General features: G+C 49.4%; 1 protein-coding gene and 1 long non-coding RNA gene across 5 annotated transcripts in view; one reads left to right on the top strand and one right to left on the bottom strand.

Moving 5' to 3' along the window:
• TENT4A (terminal nucleotidyltransferase 4A) overlaps window positions 1-10,352 on the bottom strand; it is a 117,969-nt gene extending 107,617 nt beyond the window's left edge. For all 4 annotated transcript variants that reach the window (XM_030551673.1, XM_030551674.1, XM_030551675.1 and 1 more), the window contains exon 1: window positions 9,518-10,352. In XM_030551673.1, coding sequence (XP_030407533.1) covers window positions 9,518-10,299 — 782 coding nt within the window. In that variant the 5' untranslated portion in view covers window positions 10,300-10,352. The remainder of the gene's footprint in view (window positions 1-9,517) is intronic.
• Window positions 10,353-10,361: 9 nt separating this feature from the next.
• On the top strand, window positions 10,362-14,292 carry LOC115646147. The gene is made up of 2 exons (XR_003998953.1): window positions 10,362-10,716; window positions 13,165-14,292. It is a non-coding gene; the product is annotated as an uncharacterized LOC115646147 (long non-coding RNA).
• Window positions 14,293-24,207: the final 9,915 nt, after the last annotated feature.

Below are 24,207 nucleotides of genomic sequence, written 5' to 3'. Positions count from 1 at the left end.
CTAGGTACCATGGTGATCCTTGTTTTTATGACTTCTACACTAGACTACCACCACAGCCCCTACCAGGGGCCCCAATTATCTATGTATTATAATATTAAATAAAATGCCTTGAAAACTAGTTGTAGATTGCTATTGTGTTGTGCAAAAGCGGAGTCTCTCAGCCTTCAGTGCACTAAAGCAGTGGTTTTCAAACTTTTTTTCTGGCGACTCAGTTGAAGGAAACTGTTGATGCCCACAACCCAACAGAGCCGAGGATGAGGGGTTTGGAATGTGAGAGGGAGCTCTGGGTTGGAGCAGAGGGTTGGGGTGTGGGCAGAGGCTGAGGGATTTGGGGTGCAGGAGGGGGCTCCGGGCCGGGGGTGCGAGCTCTCAGATGGGGCAAGGGATGAGGGGGCTGGGGTGCAGGACGGGGGGGCTCAGGGCTGGGGCACGGGGGAGTTACCACTGGCAGCCGGACCTACTGCTGGCCACTTCCAGGTAGGGACTACTAGTTTTACTACAAGTTCTTACTGCCTAGCCTCCAGGGTCCCTGGTTGCTGAGCAAGGCAACCCAGGGCCTTGCATTCCATGACCCAGTATTGGGTCACAACCCAAACTTTGAAAACCACTGCACTAGTGGCCTCATAATGCCTTAAACAGTAGGAGACTAACCTATGTAAGGAATCACCTTCCTCCTGTCAATAGTATTTGGACAATTTGATCATCCTCACAAAAAGTACTAAGGCAGAGTCTTCAGTTGACGACCCCATGACTGTGGAGTGTCGTCACAAGAAAAGGAATATTGTGACACCTTCTGCATGATGCTGAAGATTTTCTTTTTGAGCTTGTATGTTTAAGGGATAAGTAAGCAGTTTTTGTTTGTTTTTTAGCTTTTCTGATTAACTGAAAAGCCTCTAGGCCTTGCCATGTAACATTTCAGTTAACACTGAAACATTCACGTTGTCTGACTAGAACACTGCAATCTGAGAAATGCAATTGAATATTTTTACAAGTCTTAATTAGGCCAATTTACTGTATACTTTATATGAATTCTCTTCAAACACAAGTTTCATAAATGGTACACGTAAATCCTTCTAAATGCAAACCAATGAAGTGTAACAATAGATGACTAAAATACACAAACAGAAAACTGAACACTTTTTCCATACCAGAACTTCAATGTCATCAGTAGAAGTTCTTATGTAAGTTTGCTGGAATACTTTCACTTAAATTCTGATCTTACTGGTTAGCAATCCTTAAATGACCAAGGACTACTACTATAAATAGGGCCCTACCAAATTCATGGTCCATTTTGGTCAATTTCATGGTCATAGGATTTTTAAAATGATAAATTTCATGATTTCAGCTATTTAAATCTGAAATTTCATGGTGTTATAATTGTAGGGGTCCTGACCCAAAAAGGAGTTGTGGGGAGGTGGCAAGGTAATGGGCAGGGGGAGGATTTGCAGTACTGCTACCCTTACTTCTGTGCTGCTGCTGGCTGTGGCTCCTCTGCCTTCAGAGATGAGCAGCTGGAGAGCAGCAGCTGCTGAGGGCCCAGCTCTGCAGGCAGCATTACAGAAGAAAAAGGAGGCAATACCATACCATACCATCCTTACTTCTGTGCTGCTGCTGGCAATGACGCACAGAAATAAAGGTGACACGGTATGGTATTGCCACCCTTACTTTGGTACTGCTGCTGGAAAGGAGCCACCTTCAGATTTGGGAAACGCCCCCCAATTTGAGAAATGCTGGTCTCCCCTGTGAAACCTGTATAGTATAGGATAAAAGCACACAAAAGACCAGATTTCACATGGGGAAACTAGATTTCAATGTACGTGACACGTTTTTCACAGTCGTGAATTTGTTAAGGCCTTAATTATAAACAGTTAAAAATAATAATGTAATGGCATCTGAATTAATAGGACCCTACCTAATGAACCTTTCATTCCAATAAGGAGTGGCAGAGTACACTGAATGACTTTTGGCTTTTCCTTGGGCAGTCTACTAGATCTTTTTCAGTCTGGTGAGAACATTATGCCTATCCTTACAAATGAGGTACCAAATGTTATTTCAAAAGAGCGATTATGAAATTGCAAATTATGAAATTGTTGCTAGGCATTTACTACTTTTAAGTTACTAGTAATGAGATTATTCTAATTACAATACAGCAACATAAACTTGAAATTTCAGACCATGTTTAAGTTACATTAGTTTTAGAGTTTACATTTCACTGTATTGTTTCATAAACTGAATATGATTGTGTACTGCTTTTCACCAGACCTGTGGTGGCATCACCTGTGGTGACTCCATTCTCCATTTATGAAAACAAATGAAGTAGGTAGATTAGCTGTTCAGTATTTAGATAATAAAATGCTACTATCCCCCAAATTGTCCAGTCTATGACTGCAATGCTTTAAAGAAATTAAAAGACAAATTCTACCTTAAGATACGTTGCATGCAACACACACTGAATTCAACGGCTTTGTCTCCACAGCAAATGTTAGAACCTGTCATGCCGCTGCACCGATCACGGCAATTGTATAAGCAATAGCAGAGATAGGGTTCCAGTATTTTTTCACTTGCGCAGCATTTTTATTGTATTGGTAAAAATACTCAATTTCCATCTACGTTAGATTTTAGCACCAAACCTACTCCACTCTTGCTGTAAGACACACAACAGTAAAAGCTCTTTTATCTGCCACTTCACCAACCGGCAAGCTCTATAAACCAGCATTTCTGATCTGCAGTTGGTGTGGGGCCAGCAGAGGGCTGAAGCATGGGAGGGGCTTCAGGTCCCGCTCTCGAAAGAAGTTTGGATCCAGAAGGGAGCTTGGGGCAGAAGGTTAGGGTGTGCAAGGGGCTCAGAGTGCTGGATAGGGGAGGCACTCACCTCTACCCGCAGCTCCCCACAAGCAGCTCCCCCACCCAGCTGCTGCTGACAGAGGCGCAGCCAGGCGGCTCTGCACAATTGCTGCCTCAGTGCTTCGGGATAGGGGGACAGACTCCACGGTTCCCAGCCCATTGGCTGAGAACTGCAGCCAATGGAAGCTGCAGGGGGTGGTGCCTGCAGATGGAGGCAGCATGCCTGCATACAGAGCTGCCTGGCTGCACCTCTACCAGGAGCAGTAGCAACAGCAGGCACAGGGAGCCACCAGAGGTAAGCAACCCCCCCCCATCCATCTGGCACCCCAAGCCCTCTCCCACATCCCAACTCTCTGCCCCAAGCCCCCTCCCTGACCCAAACTCCCTTCCAGAGCCTGTGCCCCACAGCTCATGACCTGCATCCCCCTACACACACTTTAAACTCCTCCCTCTGAGTTCCTATTGGCCAGCCCACTGCTAAAGAACGCCCCCCACCCCAGCCTAAGGGGAGGTTCTACAGGGCCTGGAAACCAAATAATTCCAGAGGACAACTAATGAGATAACAGGGATGGGAATGAGGTCAAAGGGTCAAACAAAGGGAATCTGACGGGGACACCAAGCAGAGAACCCCAGACAGTGCCCACTGCTCCTCGAAGGTGTCAAGGGAGTCAGCAGACACTGCCCAGAGGAACTCTACCCGGATGCGTGAGCGGATGGAGGATCGGAAATGGGGTCTCTTGTGACTGTGGGGCCTATCGGCCAACCTCCTCTCACTGGTTTTATAGATGGCCATTTTAGCCAGGGCCTGCAGGAGGTTGACCAGGTGGTCCCATGGCTTTGTGAGACCACAGATGGGGAGTGCATTGATAAAGGAGGTGAGGGGAAAAGTGCAGCCAGAAGAGTAACAAAATATTTGTGAGGAGCCGGAATAGGGGCTGCAACCCGGTGCACTGCAAGTCAACATGCGTCAGGGTCTCCCTCATGCCGCAGAAGAGGCGGGCATCTGGGACAGGGGTAAACCATGACAAGTACACGCTCGTGTTCATGGCCCCATGAAGGAGCCACCAACTGATATCCCCGGTGGGCCCCGGGCAGAATATAGGCTGGCCCAGCGGGGCTCCTCACCCTGTAGAGGTGGCAGGAGGCCCTGCCACTTTGTGTCGGGGCAAGACATGAGGGTAATGAAGTGAAGGGTGTGGAGCACAAGCGTGTATAGATGTTTCTTTGGCGTGGTCTGGAAACGAACTGGCTGCAAGTTGTGCAGTCGGCTCACGGTGAAGGCGAGGATGGGGCGGTTGGGTCCACGGGGCAGGGGCCCAATGACAAGGTCCGGAGGGCCTAGGGTGGAGGGTAGCCAAGGCATGCCCTCTTGCAGGACCCGGTCAAGGTAGGCCCGAACACAGAGCAGTAAAGTGGCCCTTATATTCTGAAGTACGCGTTAGGGAGTACGAGGCCTGGAGAGCCCCATGCGCTGAGCAAGTGTCAGGGGATCCAGCCAGTCTCCCCGGTTGTAGTCCAGGAGGTCTCCTACTCTGGCAACTGCTACCAGGACCAACCTCTGGCACACCGACAGTGAGTCCGCCATCTGCACATGGAGCTCAGGGTTGTATAGCAAGGGCTCCGTGAGGAGATCTGCTCTCTCGGTGGCCACCATGAACATGGCCACTGAAAACAGATTCCAGATCCAGAGGAGGTCCTGGTAGAAGACCAGCAGCCCAAAGAAGTCTCACAAATGACCTCTTGGATGGAAATAAAGGAGCTGCCAGTTGTATTGGAGCCTTTGGAAGCAGCACAGGAAGGCGTGCACCAGTACTCTCCATGCACCATAAAGGAGCCTCTGCAGGGCCTGGAGATGGAAGACATGGACCTGAGTGTGTAGACACTTCGGGCCCTGCCCTCCCTCCTCCAGGGGAAAGTGGAGGACCCCTGCAGAGACCCAGTGCACTCCTGGCCTGAAGAACTCCAGAATCACCGTCCAGAGGTGGGCCAGGAAGTCCGGGGCTGGGACCAGGCTATTGAGTCAGTATCAGAGCATGGACAGGACTAGTTCATTAAGTACCAGTGCCCTCCCTCGGAGGGAGAGGCATTGGCGTAATCCAGTCCATTTCCAGAGCTGCTCCGTCACCCTGCCCGTTAAACTGTACCAGTTTTCCGGAGGAGATGGATGCACAGCAGAAAGGTAAACGCCAAGATAGACCAGTTGACCTGCGCTCTACCGGATGGCATGAAGCGCAGGTGGGAGGGAGCTTGCCTGCCACCCATCCCTGACAACTAGGCCAGAGCTCTTGACCCAGTTGACCTGGGTGGAGGAGGCTGCCGAGCAGACGGCCTGGCAAGCCTCTACCCACGCCAAGTCGCCTGGGTCCTGGACCACGAGGAGCACTTTGTCGGCGTACACCGACAGGACTAGCCGCAGCTCTGGTTCTCGCAGCACCAACCCAGTCAACCTCCTGCGGAGGAGGCTGAGGAAGGGCTCGATCACCAGAGAGTACAGCTGGCCCGAGAGGGGGCAGCCCTGCCGCACTCCTCACCCGAAGATGACCAGTTGAGCCTGACCAGATACTCTGCGGAGAAAAACCTCAAACTGGGATCCGAAGCCAAACGCTTGCAGAGTGCTCAGGAAATACCTGCAGCCCACCCTGTTGAATGCCTTCTCCTGATCCAGGGACAGGAGGGCGAACGACAGACCATCCCAACACCCAAGCTCCAAGAGGTCCCCAACCAGACACAGATTACCAAATATGGTAAGGCCCAGGATGGTGTAGGTCTGGTCTGGGGGGGACCACGTCCACCAGCACGGACTCTAGCTGCAGCGAGAGGGCCTTGGCCATGATTTTGTAGTCCGTGCTGAGGAGCGAGACAGGGCACCAATTCCATAAGTTGCGGAAGTCCCCTTCTTTGGCAATAAGGCGAGCACGGCTCACCTGCACGAAAGAGGGAGGATCCCGCTCTGCAAGAATTCAGCCCAGAAGGTGACTAGGTCTGGGCCGAGGATGTCCCAGAACACGCAGTAGAACGCCACACTCAGCCCGTTCATGCCTGGAGATTTATTGGTGGGCACGCGGCAGAGGGCTTCCGAGAACTCGGTCAGAGTGAGAGGCAGCTCTAGCCCGTCTCAGTCGCCCATGCTGACCGTCGGGAGTCCGTCCCAGAGCACTCTGCAAGAGTTAGGATCGGTTGGATCCGGGGAGAAAGGGCCTGCATAGAAGGCCCTGGCCCTCCCACACATCTCCGCCAGATCCATGAGGGGGGTGTCGTCCTCCACCAAGAGGCAGATGACATACTTTTTGGCCCCCCTCCTTTTCTCCAGGCAAAGAAGAAGCAGGAGTCGCGATTCATCTCCTGAAAGAAGCGGATGCGGGATCAAACAAAGGCACCCCAGACCTGATGGTCCTCGAGGGCCCGGAGCTCCTCCTGTTTCTTCCAGCACGCTCCAAAGAGGGATGGATCCTTGGGGCTAGCAGCCAGACGCCTCTCCAGCTCTAATACCTCCAGTTCCAACTGCTCTATCGCCGCATCCCTCCCTCGGCTGGCACCTCGGGTGTAGTCACAGCAGAAGAGCCGGGAGCACACCTTCCTCACATCCCACCACCGCCATGCTGAGGGAAAGGCAGGCCTCTGCCCTCACCAGGTCCCTCTGAGTTAACCGGCATTTTTAATTTACTGGCACCCCCAGTATGCCAGTTAAATAAAAGCTTTTACTGTAGTGGTTTCTCTATTTACAATGAGAGCTGACCAGAATAGTTCTTTATGTTGATAGAAGTTTTTATAAACATCCTATATTACATTAATATGATTATTCAAATCTGTGGAATGCCTACTTACCAGTACAGTATTCACAGCAAGTCTAAAGACAGGCTCAAAGCACGTTACAGTATATAGCTCATCCATTCTTTCAAGAATCAATGTCAACATAACATGGTTTTTCACAAAAAAAAAAAAAAAAAAACCCACACCCACAACATACTCCCACTGCACGCTATAAAAGTGAATTACCCAGAAGAGAAGGAAAGAAGAGAATAAAGCACTTAACACTAAGGGTATGTCTACACTTGCAGAGTTTTTGCACTGTAAGTTTCACTGGTGATAGGGAACCAGTGAAAGTAAAGCGCTGGTTTGTGTACTCACTTAATTCCTCAGGCATCAGACTGTGTTTACATTAGCAAAACTTCCATCGCTGATGAGAGTAACCATTCTAGGGCAGCTATCCCACAGTGCAGCTCTCTACATTTTGACAATGAGTCTTGTGGGAAGGAGGGGCGTAATTGAGGGCATCCTGATCCTTCTCCCCAAACAGTGATCAGCTCTAGTAGCTCAACATTGCTCCAAGCAGGGGATCATTTGCTTGGTGGAGCAGGCATTGTCACCTGGCCAAATGATAAGTGAGCACTTGCCAAGAAAACATGAAGGGGAGTTTCAAAGTTCTAGGGGCTTTACAGGGGGAGCGGTAGATGTCTGTTTACCTGGCATCAGAGCAGCAGAGTTGCTGGCCAGAGTGGTCACCAAGACACTGTGAGATATCCTCGAGGCTAAAAGCGGTGTAAACAAGAAGGATGTATCTTCACTTGCACATCACCACAAAAGCATCACCAGTAAGAGCTGTATGCCTCTTGTGGAGGTGGGTTTTTTTGCGGTGAAACTTCTGAGTTTCACCATAAAAAGTCATTGGCAAGTGTTTTTGCACAAAAAGGGACTTTTTCCGCTTTAAATGGCAAGTGTAGACGTGCCCAAAGACAGAAAACAGTTAACACATGGTGAGACTGAGTAAAAAGAAATACTGAAATAGAAGCTAATTGCATTTGCAAGATGAAGAAAGTCTGAACTAAATTCAAAGCACTAACACTGAACACAACTGAATACTTTCTGAAACACCCTTATCTGTTCTCAGTGCGCAATGAATTTTTATTTTTCAAGTGTCAGTGTGGGTGGTGCAGAGAAAGAACATGTTATAGAAACACTGAAACACCGTTCAGTAAGGAGTCCGATGGCACCTTAAAGACTAAGATTTATTTGAGCATAAGCTTTCGTGGGTAAAAAACATCACTTTTTCATTGTATGCATCTGAAGAAGTGAGATTTTTTACCCACGAAAGCTTATACCCAAATAAATCTGTTAGCCTTTACGGTAAGGTGCCTTTAAGGACGCTTTGTTGTTTTTGTGGATACAGACTAACACAGCTACCTCTTGATACCATTTAGTAGAAATCTGAAACTGGCCCAGAAAATTAAATAAGTGAAACTATTTCAGTTTAATTCAGTTGTATGGTTCTTTTTTAAAGTTACAAGAAATAACATTCTTAATATTGTTCTTTAACAATTTTTGACACGCACTATGAAAACCTGCTGCTTTGAGTTATAGTATCACAGGGTTAGAAGGAACCCAGGGCAATCTAGGCCAATCCCATGCCAAGATGCAGAATTTGTTGAGTCATAACACAACCAAGGAAATGTTACTCTTGTTGCTAGATTAGTAAAGTTAGCAAGATCAAATTAATGTGTAATCTTTTGTACCTCTAGAAATTATATTCAGTCACCCCTCCCTTGTCTCTCATTGTATACTAACCATAGTAAGAGATATCTATTTACAGAAGATTTAGAAAAAACGAATTGCATCTGTTACTTCTACCTACATTCAACAGCTCTAGATTTCATATGTTCCAAATGCAAGTTTATGAAAGACTATTCATTTCCCTTCTCCAAAGCTGATATGAAAAAAGTGTGTTCAACACTTTTTCTAAATATATATTTTTTCTTCTGATTGAAGAGAAGGAAAGCTGAGTAAATGAAGTGAAAGATTAATTTTTTTGCATTATATGCTTTAATTCAAAAGGTAACTGGGCTCAAGGGTAAGTAGGTGAAATTCTACAGCTTGTTCTGCAGGAGCACAGAATATCTAACGGTCCCTTTCTGGCCTTAAAGCCTATCAATGGCAATATCAACCGATTAAGAAAAATATGCATTATAGAGTAGTAGAGATTTCTCTAGTTAAAGTGTTTTCCTATTTTTGAGAAAAGAACTCCATTCAAACATTCATCAATTCAACTCTTCAAGCAACATAATGAATTATTTTATATCATCTACAATTGTTTTTCAGAACCCAGAATGGCTTTTCAAATCATTCAGTAGTACACTGGAGTTATTTCCTTACAATGCTCCTTTAATCCAAAAGTGTTTTTGACATGACATTTCAATCTCAACCTTTCCCTTCACGTATTTGGAAAACGGGGCTCACCGTCTAGTGTGACAGATCCTCTGGTTGGCTACCAATGCCCACTCTACAATATTCATGTCTATGGCCAAAGAAGGCCATACAAATTTAATTCTGCCTCCTCTCAGGGCCTGTCCTGCCAGCACGGAGCTACCCGAATGCGTATGATCGCAGTACAGGGCCCAAAGCAGTGATTTATGCAAATGATTTTTTATTAGCAGCTCATTTAATCCTCCTGCCCTATTACGATTTTTACAGCCGGCTCGGAGCCCTTTCCAGACTAGTTTTTGCCTCCCAAACCTACCCCTGGCAGGAGACAACACTGTTCCCCCCGAACTGGCTACAACAAGGGAAGAGAAAATTTCCTATAGTTTATGGTTACAAGAGGCAAAATCCCGTCTCTCCACCACTCCATGCGCGCCCCTCTGGGGGGGCTGCTCACCCTCCCCCGGATGGGGGTACTCACCCCTGTACCCCCAAGCTGTATTGCCTGGTTTTCCAGGGTGTGCCGGGGCTCTGCGGCGCTGGCTGTAGCTGCTGCCGAAGCGCCTGCTGGCGGGGACAGTTGTTCAGCGCGGCCCCCCGGCTGCCGGATAGCAGGTAATTCATCCCATATGTGCTTGCTTTATTCTCCCGCTTCCTGCGGCCCGGGTGATACTGATGCTGCTGCTGCGGGGAGGCGGGTGGAGGTTGGTGCGGGCTGCTCGCCGCGGGCTGCGGGGGCTGGTGCGCAGGGCACTGGCCGCTCACGCTGTTCACTTTGCTCTCGTTGAAGTTAAAAAACTCCACGGGTCCAGTCCCGCTGCCGCGAGCCCCGGCCCGGCCACAGGAGGAGCCGCTGCTGCAGGAGCCCGAGGAGGAGAAGCCGGGGCTCTCGGTACCGGACTCCACGGAGGAGCAGGACGACGACGAAGACACGGAGGGGGATTTCTGCAGCCGCCTTCCTCCCTCGCTGCTGCCCCCCGCGGAGCCGGCGGCTGTGACCAGCCCACTCAGCAGGTCCGGGGGAGAGGGCAAGGGCAAGGGCGGCGGGGAACAGCACTGGCGGCCGCCCCCGGGCGGCCCAAGCCTGGCGTGGCCGCGGGCGGTGGGTGGGGAGGCGGCGGGGTCCAGGGCCGGCGAGTTGAGGCAGAGGTAGTGCGAGAAGCCACGGCCGCCCGCGCCCTGCGAGGTCTCCCAGATCTGCATCCACAGCGCATTTGCGGGGCCTTTCTGCTCGGGCTGGATCCAGGCCACGCGGGGATCCATCCACCCCGTCCGCTCGCGCCCCCAGCCGGCCCCGCTCGCCGCGGCTCCTCCGCCCGGCGCCGGATCCGGAGCGGCGCTAAACACGCGCCGCGGGCAGCGGCATCAGGAGGGAGGCTCGGCAGGGAGAGCCCGGCTCTGGCGCCCCGTGCTCGGGGTGGGGGAGGCCGCGCGGAGTTGCCCGGCTCGGCTTTCCCTGAAGCGCGGCGGTCGCTGCCCTAATGTGGCGTCCCCTTGCCGGGCCAGAACCAGTAGTGCGCATGCGCAGAAGATTTTAAACCTTCACTGGATACGGCCGCCCTGGCAACCGCCCATGCGCACTGGGAGTGGTGCCGGCTCGCTGAGGGAGGTGGCTCGGAACGTTCCTTCGGCATCTCCCGGCGCGTGGAATTTTGGAACCGTTCGGAAAATCCGAGCAGGGTAGGGATCTTTGTCCTACTACGCTTGCGCACTGCCGCGTGGAACTGTCTGTAGCTCCGGATCGAGCCCGGCTCGCGGGGCTGCTGCTGCGGGGTTTTTCCGCCGCCAGCCGTGGGCTCCCCTGACACCCTGAGGGGCAATGGCGTGGGGCGCCCCGGCACAGCCAGCCCCTACGCAGTGTTGAGCAAGAGCAGGTCTTAGCAGCAGCCTCGGCGTGACTGGTCCATGCGTCCTACTCACGAGAGCCTTTCTGCAGCATCCCGACCTAGCGCTCTGCCTTACAGCCGCCGTGTAGCCCGTGCTGCCGGTGTAGTGTAGATACGGCTCCGCGTAGTAATGTGCTACCGGTAGCACTTATTGATACGTGGAGATTGTACTACACAGAGCAGTATCTATCCTACACTACACCGGCCCAAGAGAGCCCGGGCTGTCGGCGTTATATTGCACTTCCCACACGCAAGGACTGTTTTTCAGTCTCCTGTGAGTAAAGGAAGGTGCATGGGCTGGCGCGTTGGGGAGAGCTCTCAGGTTAACCCCACTCTGAGATTTGGATAAATAAAGGCTCAGCCCCACCCCAGATAAAACAGTTGCAAACATTCCTTTGGCTTTAAGGAAGCAGGTCGCTTTCTTTGCTGAGATGCTTAAGTGCTTTGTCTCGAATGTACCAACCACGTGCTTACTTATGCTGAAGTTTTCCAATGGCATAGCAGCTGTTTAAGCATTTATTGGCCTGCAGCTATACACAGTTACTACTGTAAATTAAACAGCCTGTTAAGCTGCAGCCTACACTTGGGTGATGACCCTTCAACACCAGCTCTTGGAGGCACTGAGCCTCCCACAGGTAGGCCTGGTCTACACTACGCTGTTAAACCGATTTTAACAGCGTTAAATCGATTTAACGCTGCACCTGTCCACACTACACTGCTCTTTATATCGATTTAAAGGTCTCTTTAAATCGATTTCTGTAATCCTACAAAACGAGAGGAGTAACGCTAAAATCGATATTACTATATCGGATTTGGGTTAGTGTGGACGCAAATCGACGTTATTGGCCTCATTATTTTACAGTAGCTACCCATAGTGCATCGCTCCAGAAATCGATGCTAGCCTCAGACCATGGATGCACACCACCGAATTAATGTGCCTAGTGTGGACGCGCACAATCGACTTTATAATATCTGTTTTATAAAATCGGTTTAAGCTCATTCGAATTTATCCTGTAGTGTAGATGTCGCCTCACAATGGGCTGGTTTTAAGAGGTATGCAGCACTTCTGAAAGGTAGGCTCAGTGTTCCCCCAGTCCTCAGGGAGTTCAGATGCTGTACAAATTTCATAGGGACAACATGTAGTAAGTGTATTCATGGCCCCACACCAGCTTTTGCTAGCTGAGGTGCAGGGCCAGAACCCCCAGAAGAGACTGGTGCATTAGCCAGGAGCAGGTTCCTCCTGCCTTTCTCCTCCATTGAACCATAGTAAGCATAAATGAGCCCTTCCTTTAAATCAGAAGTTGTAATTATGGTATCAGCCTAAATTTATATTTAAAACAATTTGCCGACCTAATGTCACTGTCCTTACTAATGCAGAACTTTTACTAACTTTAAGGGGCTAGCTAGACCATGGCTCATACCATGGGGGATGGGGAAGCAATCTTTGCAGAGTGGTGACACACACAGGTTGGTGGGAGGAGCCTTGACTTCATTCAGCCTTATTGAAATTCTGGGAGGAGGGAAGGTGCAAACCTGTCCATGTCTAAAGGCCCCTCCCCCAGCCTTGTGGGAGGAGTCACTGGACCTGGGACTCAACTAATGATGGGGGGATAACTAAGGAATAACAGGTTCAGGAGTGAGGGTGTCATAGGTTCAAAACTAGGGATCCAGAGTGTTAACCCTGCAATGTTAACTATGTTGGTGAGGATGGTATAGGCCAGCTATAATTTGCAGCTCATTGGCAGGATCCAGCAGGATCTTGGACCTTATCTATCACTCAGGGGTTAGAAAGGAAAGATAGTGTGCCTCCCTATCCCATGATGCAAATGGATAAAGAAGAGAGAAGAAAAAAGTTAACAGATAACAGCTTTTATTTAAACAGATAACTTAATAAGAAACAACAGTGAGATATGGTTTGACAGTTTGAGTTTAAAACCCAGGCCCAACCAAATAGGTACCCTGGCAATAAACAAACCTAAAACAAAAATACCCCAGATACTGCACCGTTTCCAGGTGTTGATAGGCAGTAGATCGTATAACACTGTTGTCACAGGCAGCTGATGGACCTCTTAGAGGGAGATCAAAAGAATCTGCTGATACTGAAGATAGGCCTGGCTCTGCGATCACCCAAGGGTGAGCGATCAACAGGATCTCTATACCTTCCTCAGAAAATGATGTGGAATTCAGAGGTCGGTAAGCACAGTCGCAGTTCTTAATGCTGATGTCTTTATTTACTTTGCAGGTGATGATCTTTTGGTCCATGTTGCTGTGCAAACACAATGGTACCGTAGCTGCCTCCAGGATGGACGGCAACTAGGCAGCGGGTGCTCAAAGTTTATATAGGCACAACAAGTGCACCAAGGTTCTGAGGTAAAATTGGTAGCTCCCTGGTTGGAACCTGTTTGAACTAGTTCTGTGCTGACCGTTAACTGCTTTTCCTGACAAAGTTCCAAAAGGGCACGAAAATTTCAAGAAGAAACCAAACAAAGATGGAGTCGAACTGTTGTTTGTTGGGCACGCCATTTTGAATTTCAGACTCCATATCTAATACATAGTCAAATACCTTAATCAAATGTAAAGGCATAAAGAATAACTTATTTTAAAGCACAAAACAACTCAATCTCTATTTAATATGCAAAAACATGTTACATTTCCTCTCCTTGATAGTCCTGAGTAAATTCTGAAGGTACTATCATTACACAGACACATAGAGGTGGAAAGTGCTATAACAATAAAACAATTTAAATAACCTTAAGATCATACAAAACTGTCATTTAACAAAGTGCAATATAACTGTGCAATATAATGATTATTACAATGCATGTAAAGTGCAAACCTTAACAATTGAACTTTGTTAAATCAAAAGGCATAATAACAACTTTCTTTTTATGAGAGCAACAAGAATATATGGTCAAACCCACGAGGTAAAAGATTATTAATGTTTGAATGATCAGTACCACTATGATGGGGTGCATCATTATTTCCCACACTTGCCTAATATCCTCTGAATTGGTATGGAAAATATTCTCCCACCAGTGTGAAGGATGAGTTTCTTCCTCCACTTGTTTTAACACTCATTTTATTATTGCTACAGAGTGACATACTGTTAGTAAAGTGCTCATTCCCTCTACCTGCAGTCGTTGTATATAATATCCCAAATGCTTATGGTGCATTAGGTGCCTTAAGGCATTAAGATCTGCCCCTGTGTGCACCAGTTCAATATATTGGTACACTGCATAATGAGTCCTAAACATTTCCAATTGCACATTATGTAATGTAATCTTGGATAGAAAATATTGAAGACAGATTGAAACTAGAGTTATTTATACTTTCATGGAACATGTTGACAATAAAGCGCTTAAATAAACTATGCACACATATGCAATGTCTGTCTACTTGAACTACCACTGAGCCGTTAAAGAGTGAAGAACTGTGCCATTGATAATGACATTTTCCATATTGAGAGTTAAAACACACATGTGACTCTTCCCAATATTCTTGTGATACAAGTGAAACCCATTCCCTTCTGTTCTGTGCATGCTTGCATATTGAGGGTAAAATATTGTTTTCCCCTAACATGAACCCACCCACTGGCTTCCATTGGCATGGGCATTGATTCATTAACATACATGCCCAAAGGGATTATCGGATAGATTGTTTTGTTAATTGCATTCTTTAGGGTTATCACAGAAGCAACTATGGTCTTGTTAAGGTGGAGATAGGTGATGTTTACAAGCTCCCACCATTGCTGGTGCTCTTTTTCAAAATTACATACGTTAGTCTGCATAATTTGTTTTAATTCTATAGGTAAAACACTATTAAGACCATCTCTCACAATAGACTGAGCGATGTCCAATAGCCACTGTTGGGCCTGGACATAGGCTAAAGCAGGGGTCTCAAACCCGTGGCCCGCAGCCCACATGTGGCCCACAAGCTCCCCACACCCCCGTCCCTCTGCCTACCCTCGGAATTGCCCCGCTATGAGCCCCACACCGCTCTCTGAAGCAGCTGATAGCATGCCCTTTGAGCCGGGGGGGGAGGAGGAGGCAGAGGACTCTTGCATTGCCTCCTTCCAGGCACTGCCCCCTGCATCTCCCTTTGGCCGCGAACAGGGAACCGCAGCCAGTGGGAGCTTCCTGGGGTGAGGTACCTGGAGGAGCGACAAGAGCAGCAGATGCAGGGAACCCTGAGCCCCTCCCCCTCCCCGAGGGGCTGCAGGGACACGGTTCCAGCTGCTTCCTGGAACGGAGCGGCGCGGGGCCAGGGCCAGGGCAGGCAGGCTGGGAGCCTGCCCTGGCTCCGGTGCATGCCGCTGCCACCCCGGAGCTGCTCTAGATAAGTGGCACCGGACTGGAGCTCGCACCCTGAACTGCTCCTGCACCCCAGCTCCCTGCCCTGAGCCCCCTGCTGCATCCCGCACCCTCCTGCACTCCCTTCCCTGAGCCACCTGCTGCACCCTGCATCCTGACTCTGTGCCTCACCCCTCACTCTCTTGCACCCCACACACCAACTCCCTGCCCTGAGCCCCCTGCCACATCCCGCACCCCTCCTGCACCCAACTCCCTGCCCTGAGCCCCTGCCGCATTCCGCATCCCTCCTGCACCCAACTCCCTTCCCTGAGCCCCCTGACACACCCCACACCCCTCCTGCACCCAACTCCCTGCCCTGAGCCCCCTTCCGCACCCTACACCCCAACCCCATGCTGCACCCCTCACCTTCTTGCACACCACACACCAACTCCCTGACCTGAGCCCCCTGCCGCACCCCACACCCCTCCAGCACCCAACTCCCTGCCCTGAGCCCCCTACCACATCCTGCATACCTCCTGCACTCCCTGCCCTGAGCCACCTGCTGCACCCTGCACTCTGACCCCGTGCCTCACCTCTCACCTTCTTGCACCCCACACACCAACTCCCTGACCTGAGCCCCCTGCCACACCCCACGCCCCTCCCGCACCCAACTCCCTGCCCTGAGCCCCCTACCACATCCTGCATACCTCCTGCACTCCCTGCCCTGAGCCACCTGCTGCACCCTGCACTCTGACCCCATGCCGCACCTCTCACCCTCTTGCACCCCACACACCAACTTCCTGCCCTGAGCCCCCTGCTGCATCCTGCACCTCAACTCCCTGCCCTTAGCCCCTGCTGCACCCTGCACCCTTTCTGCACCCCCTGGGGCAGCGTTGGGGTGGGGACTTCAGGGAAGCGGTTGGAACGGGGCAGGGAAGGGGTAGAGAGAAACGGGGCCTAATGCAAGGGGTGGAGTGGAGGTGGGGCCAGAGGCAGCGAGGGGTGTGTGTCAGTGATGCAGCCCTCAGGTCAATGCACTAGTCCTCATGTGGCCCTCATGGTGATTTGCATTTGAGACCCCTGGGCTAAAGCCTCAGACATATTGGATTGGGGGATATATAATGCTCCTGTAAGTGTTCCCTCCCCACTCTGAACTCTGGGGTACAGATATGGGGACTCCCATGAAAGACCCCCTATATTCTACCATCTTAGGTAAAAACTTCCCCAAGCACAAATTTCTTTCCTTGTACTTGCATGGTATTGCTGCCACCATCAAGTGATTTAAACAAACAGGGAGAGGCCACTTGGAGCCCTAACGTCACCCAAAATATCCCCCCAACCCCTTTCACCCCTTTTCCTGGGGAGGCTTGAGAATAATATACCAACCAATTGCCTTTAATGAAAGTACAGACCAGACCTTTTATGTTTAGGACACTAAAATCAATCAGGTTCTTAAAAGAAGAACTTTATTATAAAGAAAAAAGTAAAAGAAGCACCTCTGTAAAATCAAGATGGAAGGTAATTTTACAGAGTAATAAAAAGATTTAAAACACAGAGAATTCCCCTCTGATTCTGCTTCCCAGTTACAAAACAGGAATAAAATTACCTCTTAGCAGAGGGAAAATTCACAAGCTAAAACAAAAGACAATCTAATGCATTTCCTTGCTTACTTACACTTTTTGTAATCTTAGATGCTCATTTCAGGTATGTTTTTAGGAGATGTTTTTTTCCTGCCCTGGTCCCTCTCTGTCCGAGTGGAAAAACAAACAAAGAGCACAAACAAAACCTCCGCTCCCGCCCCAATTTGAAAGTATCTTCTTTCCCCATTGATCGTTCTGGTCAAGTGCCAACTAGGTTAATTGAACTGATTAACCCCTTACAGGTTAGTGATTCTGTACCTCTGGCCAAGAAGGATTTTATATTACTGCATACATAAAGGTTGTTACCCTTCCCTTTATATTTATGACAGCTCCAATAACTCGAAGCTGGATTGGACCTCAAGCCAGTGAGATAGGATTTTAATTAGGTTAATTTCAGTGATACCTAACTCAGTAAGGGTGAAAGAGAGGGGACCTGACAAAGATGCCAGCCACTTCATGGCCCAGTTACCCAATATGTCCTGCTAAAAATTGTTGGTCCATGGTTTTAAGCTACACCCAGTGCTGCTCCAACTCCGCCTAGTACCTTTGTTACTAGGTCTTGTTTAGTTCTGCTGTGAGAAGGCATGAGCATTACTCCTTTCACCCAAGCCCCCAACCCATAAGCAGTGGAGTCACAAAGCTGGTACATTATCTATCATTCCTCTCCACTGGCAATTGAATTTGCATGATAACTTTTTTGAGTGAAAATTGGGGCTCTATCATGATGAGTCTAGAGACATCCCGTTTCACTGCAAAGGGATCCACGTAGCTTACATGAGGTTCTGGAGCTATAAGTACCCTGAAAGTTGTTAACAATTCAAAAGGGACCCTTTACTGTCTGTCAAGGCTGAATCCCCACTCTGGTGCTTCGAGTGCAGAAGGTGGGTGTTGTCAGATGCTACCGGTGTGGTGCTCTGCTCTATTCAGTGTTGCTATCATTCGGCTGCATGCGTGTGTTCCCTCTTTGTGCTGTTCCAGCTCTGCGCAGATAGCTGACACAGCAGACCCGAAGAGAACCCCCAGTGACCACAGACTCCAGTAAGTTACGAAGGCACGTCGGCCAGGTTTATTGCCATATCGAACACAATAGTAGTTCCCTCTAGATTGTTACTCTACAGGGCATACTACGAGAAAGTGCTTCTTGGCAATGGACTCGACTCAGTCAGTGGCGGGACTTTCCACTGCCCCCTCGGCCAGACAAAGACACCGCCCCAGGGATGCATTCTTATACACAGGTACAAATAAGTTACACATCACTCCTGACGTATTGAGGTGCAACCCCTCTACGCAGCAAGGTACAACCCCTCTATGTAGTAAGGTGCCGCCTCTCACCTTGTACATGTTGTTGGAACAAAACAACTCTATCCATATTACCCTTTCGGCCCTGTTATTGGGATGGATCAGCCTGTTCCTTGTTATCTGTGTGGAATGTGCAAGTAACCGCAGTAGGGTGCCTCCTCCACTGTCACCCGACGTTCAGGTGTCAACCGGCCGATAATTCCCTGCAGCCTCAGTGCATGGAGGTCGCAGAGAACAATCGGACTGAAGCCTCCTCCCAAATTTGGAGAGAGTGCAGTCGTATAGTCAAAAAATCAGGAGGCGCCGTATCCAAACTTATTCCCCCACCGCGGGTACAAGGCGGCGATCCGGCTCACAAACTATTAACCCACCTGTTAGAAGAGCTAGAAAAGGTCAAAAAGCCTAAAAAACTCAGACCAGACGAATATAAGTCAGAGGACGTTTTCCACTGTTCTGTTCTGTGTGTTAAATAAAGCGTTAGATCTCTGTGCTGTGCTTCACGGAAGTACTATGTTTGCAGCAAAGCAAGCAGCCTCGGATTCCTTCACAGGTAGCAAGAGCGAGGCAAGCGAGGAAGGGGAGGTAAAGAAAACCCCCGCCGGCAGCGACAGCGATTTTTTCCCCCCGCCTTATGAGGCGCCTCAGCATTCGCTATACCCCGCTCTGCCCACGGCCCCCCCAGCGGTAGAGGAAGGGATTAGAGTAGAAGCCATGCCCGTTGCTGTGACTAAGAGCAAGGTCGACTCTAACACGGGTCAGACCATCACCACGACCGAATATCGCACCCGGTCTAAAGCCGAGTTAAAAGACTATATGAGGGAAACCCAGCGTAGGGAGAATGAGCCACCCCTGGCGTGGCTATGCCGTGTGACCCTGGACCAAAGGGCAGAAGCAGTAGATAGGGAGGAGGCAGCCGTCTTGGCTAAAATGGCCAATTGGTCAAAGGGGTTCCCTGGTCACGCTCTATTAAACAACGGAACTTGGCCGGTTACTACCCCGGTGGCAGCCATCCTCACTATGAGAGGAAGCTTTAAAGGCATGTATATTCCCCCAGGCAGCCTTAAAACACCCCATGACTTAATATGGGGCATTGCCAGCGCCTCCATAGTACTTTGGGACCCGAATCAATTTCCGCTAAATCTTAACCAGCAGCAACAACAAAGTAATTTGCCATTCATTTTTGTGGCCGATCCTTCCCAAATTCCGGTGTCAATGGACGCTCTTACTTTAGCTTTGGAAGGGGGTCCCCAACTTGACACCGGGGCAACGCTCATGTTACATGCCGCCATAGGGCGCCCCGTGGTTACATTGTACAAGGCTGTTAGCAAGATTCGATTTCCGGAAACGCCGCCTCCCTCAGTACTCCCGGCCGCGGCGGCTCTAGGGGACAACCAAGCCCCGAAAAATTACCCAAGCGTACCAAAGCCGAAAGGGCACTCTTCGGGTTCCTCCTTCACAAGGGAATCCCCAAAGAGGCGTTGCGTAAAATGTCTAACACCGAACAGCAGACAGTTGCAAAGCAACTAGGCTGGAAAGATTGGGACGACTATGTCAAGTCAAAAAACAAGTAATGGCCAGGTGCGCCCCGGCCCAGACCAAGACCCCCACCGACAAACGGCCCTATGCAACTTTGTTGGTCGATTGTCGCCTCCCCATTGCCTTTTTGTTGGACACCGGCGCCCAAATTAGTGTAATTAAGTCCGAGGTTCCCCACACCCCCACAGGCTCATTTATGTTCTTTCAAGGTCTTAATAGTGTAGAAGAAAAACCTGTAGTTTGGGTTACAATCGCCCATGGAAAATATATGAGAAAAGTAAAAGCCTTGGTGGGAGCGCAAAATTTGTTAGGGGTTTCAGACATTAAGAGATTTAAACTGCAGGCCTCTGTTTTGCAAGCCCTCCCCATAGCAGTAGGCAGTCATTCCCCCTATATCCCCGAAGTTATCAACTCCCAGCCTTGGAAATTTTCCCCCATTCCCATTAAACCTGAAAGGCTCCCCCTCATTGAAGAGTTACTCGTTCAACTCTTAAAAGAAAGAAAAATTGAAAGGGCCACTGCATCGACTTTTCTGTCCCCGGGCTGGGGCATTCCCAAGCCTGGCGACCCCTCTAAATATCGTCTTGTCATTGACTATAGACAGGCTAACAGCCGTGTCAAGCATATCGCGTTCGCCAGTGCGGTCACCATCCCCGAAATCCAGCGGCAACTAAGCGATGCACGTAATCAGTGGGCATGTACTCTTGATTTAAAAGATATGTTTTATCAAATTCCACTACTGGACACACAAGAAATCTTAAACTTTGCTTTTAAAGGCGTTCAATATAAATGGAACGTTTGCCCGCAGGGGTTCTGTAACTCTCCGGCACTGGCAGCGTCCCATCTCAACATCACCTTGCAAAAGGTGAAGCCCCCATCAGGTGTAAGTGTACTACCCTATGTAGATGATATTATCGTGTGTGGGTCCCATTCTCAGGCAGTCCAAAACACCACCCAAATGGTTGTCAATGCATTAGAGGCCGACGGGTGGCAAATTAATATGGCAAAAAGCCACCTACAGGCATCCCAGCACTTTTCATTTTTGGGCTTCCATTTCACCCCCACCACTTATACCCAAGCCCTGGCTGGTGTGTTGGTTCCCTGGGTGGAAACCCCTCCTCAACATAAAAAAGAGCTTCAGCAGTTATTAGGTCTCCTCAATTATCACCGCCACTTTCTCCCGGCAAAGCTAACTCCTGACTTAGAAGCCTTACAAGCCCCTATCCCTTCCAAACACAATCGAGAGGTATGGAGCACTTCAGCACAGCAAAGCTTAGAAAGATTGGCCGCATGGTTTGCCTCTAACCCCCACCTTGCCCGGTTTGATTCGCACCAGCCCCTTACCATCACTCTGTTCGTTACAGCGCACCATGTAGGGTATTCTGTATTACAGCAAAGCAAAACTGTTTATAATTGGGCCCACCGCATGGTCGGACCCCAATACAACTATGGACTGGTGGGAAAGATGTTATTAGCTGCGGCCAGTGCGCGTCATTGGGCCCCACTCTCTGTTACGGGTACTCTGTCAGGACCCTGCGTTCATCTTATCCCATGGCTCACAAGCACCCCTCCGCCTGAGTTTCATGGTACAACTGCTACTTGGCAGCTTTTGTGTTTCCAGGCGGAGGTGGCTTGGCAGGGGTGGAAACTGGTGTCTCGGAATAATGCTTTAATTCCTCCACGAGGCCAACCAATATGTATTGAGACAAAGTATAACCTGTGGATCGTATCTGACGGGGGCACCTCGCCGGCCCCACGGGCAGGAGTCCTTTGTGCGAAATGCGATCACTTTGAAGTGAAGCATCTGCCTTCATCCTGCACCGCGCAGCAAAACGAGGTGCAGGGCATCCTTTTAGCAACTCAGCATGTGGTCAAAGCCCACTCTGCTAGTGAGCAGGTTGTTTTGGGTATTGATTCACAGTTTTGTTTAAGCATTTTGATCAACGAGGCTCACCCCTCTGCGTTTGTGCCCCTTTGGGAGGACATCTTCTTACTGCGAAAATCTTCCCTATCCTGGTTTGTCACTCGTTGTCCCTCGCATCGACCAGACTCTAACCCCTTGCATTCCAAGTTATATCAAAAGATAAGGGAGGCTCAGACCCCCCAAGTGTGTACAGTGGAATTGACCCCGCAGGCAGAACCGTTACTTCGCTGGCTCCATGAAGAATGGGGTCACTTGCCTGCCAGCAGGCTGTATAACAAATTGTCAGCCTGCACCAATATTACGCCAGAGGTGAAGCGTCACCAGTGTGAAAGCATAGTGCAATCTTGTCTAAAGTGCGTGCAGGTTAAGTCCATGAATCGGCCCCACTACGAACAATCAGCCTATGCTGCAGGATATTTCACTCCTGGTAATACATGGCAAATTGACCTTATGGGGCCATTACCAGGCGCTCATCGGCATCCGAAAGCCCTGGTTATAGTAGATTTGGGATCACGACAAACCTACTCTGTCCCCCTTAATAAAACTACCGCCGCCACTGTCGCTGGGGCCTTGAGACTAACGGCCGCCACCTGGGGCACACCCACGGAGGTTCAGGCAGATGGGGGGCCTCTGTTCACCAGCAAACACATTGAACGGCTCGTTCTCAGGTGGGGAGCTTCTCTCCACATTCACACCAAGTATCACCCAGAAAGCAATGGCGTAGTGGAGCGCAAAATCGCAGTTCTTAAAACCATGTTGCGCACGGCCAATCCCAATGATGACTTTAAAAACTGGAGCACGTTCCTACCTCAGGTTCTCATTGCCCTTAACGACGGCTACTCCAGGTGGCCTCACATTGCACCCCTTCAAAGAGAACCCTGGGTCCCCGTGTTTAAACCAGAGCAGCCCGTTTGGGTAACAGAGCCCCAGGCTTTCGGTCAGCGTAAGCCCTACAAAACGGTTGTACTCAAGGCCGGAAAATATCCCAACACCTATGTGGTCAGCAATGAACAGGTCGATAAACTCCTAGTTCACCACAATTGGCTCAGTAAGCGTTCCAAGTAATCATTGGATTAACCTAGTGGCCGGTTAAGGCCCTCTTCTTTTTCACGTATGTCTTTTATTAGCTAACAGTGGCAGTCACGGACCATGATGTGTGGCTATCCCTGAACTCCCTGGGCCCCGGGGGTCTTCAAACGTGGTTTGCAGCCTATTGGATCCAGGAGCTCGGAGGAAATCCAAACGTCTCTAAGATCTCGCAAAATTGCCTCGTCTGCTCTGCACCGTTGTCACCCTCTTCCCCCACCCCCTTCGTGTTTGTACCCGTTGTGTATAATTTTACTTTGTTTAACTTGACCACTGTAAATTGTTCTTCCTCCTTTGTGCAGTGGGCCCATAACTCATTGTGGAATAATTGTTCCCAACAGTGGCCTGCATATGTTTTTCCTTATCTCAATACCTCTGATCGCAATCCCTTCCCTTTCCCAGTCAAAGTTAGTGCTCCTGTGTCCGCCTCTCATTGTTGGATCTTTCCTGGTAATACCCAGACTTCTAATCCCACGTGGGTAGGAGCCTATCCCAATTGTACCCAATGGATTTTTCCCAATCAAACTGCCCTTTTTACTCCTTCGTCCTTCCCCCCCCCCCCCCGTAAATTGTTCTACCCCGGTATTAACCTCCCTCAGCTCCGAGGATTTCGATTCCTCCTTAGGTGACAAGTATCTCCATACCCAAGGCACGGGACAGCACTGGGCCCAGGGCCAGTGTGCTAACTTTTTCCCACCTCTAAGGCTGGGTCACTTTTGGATCTGTGGAAATGTGTCCTTTGCAGTCCTTCCCCCCAACCCACGGGGAATTTGTACCGTCGGCACTCTTTATTTGTCGGGGGGCGGAGTCTATGTAAAAGCCCCTGGCTCCCATCCCAGTCGTGTCCGCCGGTCCCTCGGGTGGTGGACTCGGTTTCAAAAAGCCGTTTCATCCCTTACCACCGCTGTAGTTACCTTTAACCCCATCGGTTATATGGTTTTACGTGATCAAGTTTTGTTTCAGTCCTTGGCCATAGAAACTTTATCTAATACTACGGCTAAAGGTTTTTCGCTAATTAATCAGTAGTTAAATGATTTGTCTAACTATGTTGTTCAGAATAGGTTAATGATTCAATATTTGTTAAAAGCTCCCGACTTTTGTGAAAAATTCGCTGAAGTGTATCCAACTTTTAAGGATAAGTGTTGTATTTCTTTGCCTTCTATTTCTCTCAACTTAAGTTCTATTATTAAAGACCTGCAGACGCTGAGCTCCGCTGTCAGGGAGTCTCGTGAGACCTTTTGGTTTTGGTCTTGGCTCAATTGGCTTGGCTTAGGCCAATTTAAATCCTATTTTCAGTCCCTTTTTGTTTCTCTTTTGGTTGGATGTGTCTTGCTATGTCTCGGATGTGCCTGTATCAAAGCTTGCATCCGTCGCACCATTGGTTCGGCCTACATGGCCTCCGTCCCCGAAACTCCCTTTCTCGTAGGGGAAGGCAAAGAGTCGGACTCTGAGTCGGGGGTTTAGGCACCCTAACCACGGGCATTCGGCCAGGGCACGGGGGCATGTTGTAA

Source organism: Gopherus evgoodei, chromosome 2, assembly GCF_007399415.2.
Source record: "Gopherus evgoodei ecotype Sinaloan lineage chromosome 2, rGopEvg1_v1.p, whole genome shotgun sequence".
In the NCBI taxonomy this organism is placed as follows: domain Eukaryota; kingdom Metazoa; phylum Chordata; order Testudines; family Testudinidae; genus Gopherus; species Gopherus evgoodei.
The sequence above is the reverse complement of the archived record's forward strand: the minus strand, read 5'-3'. Positions and strand labels throughout refer to the sequence as shown.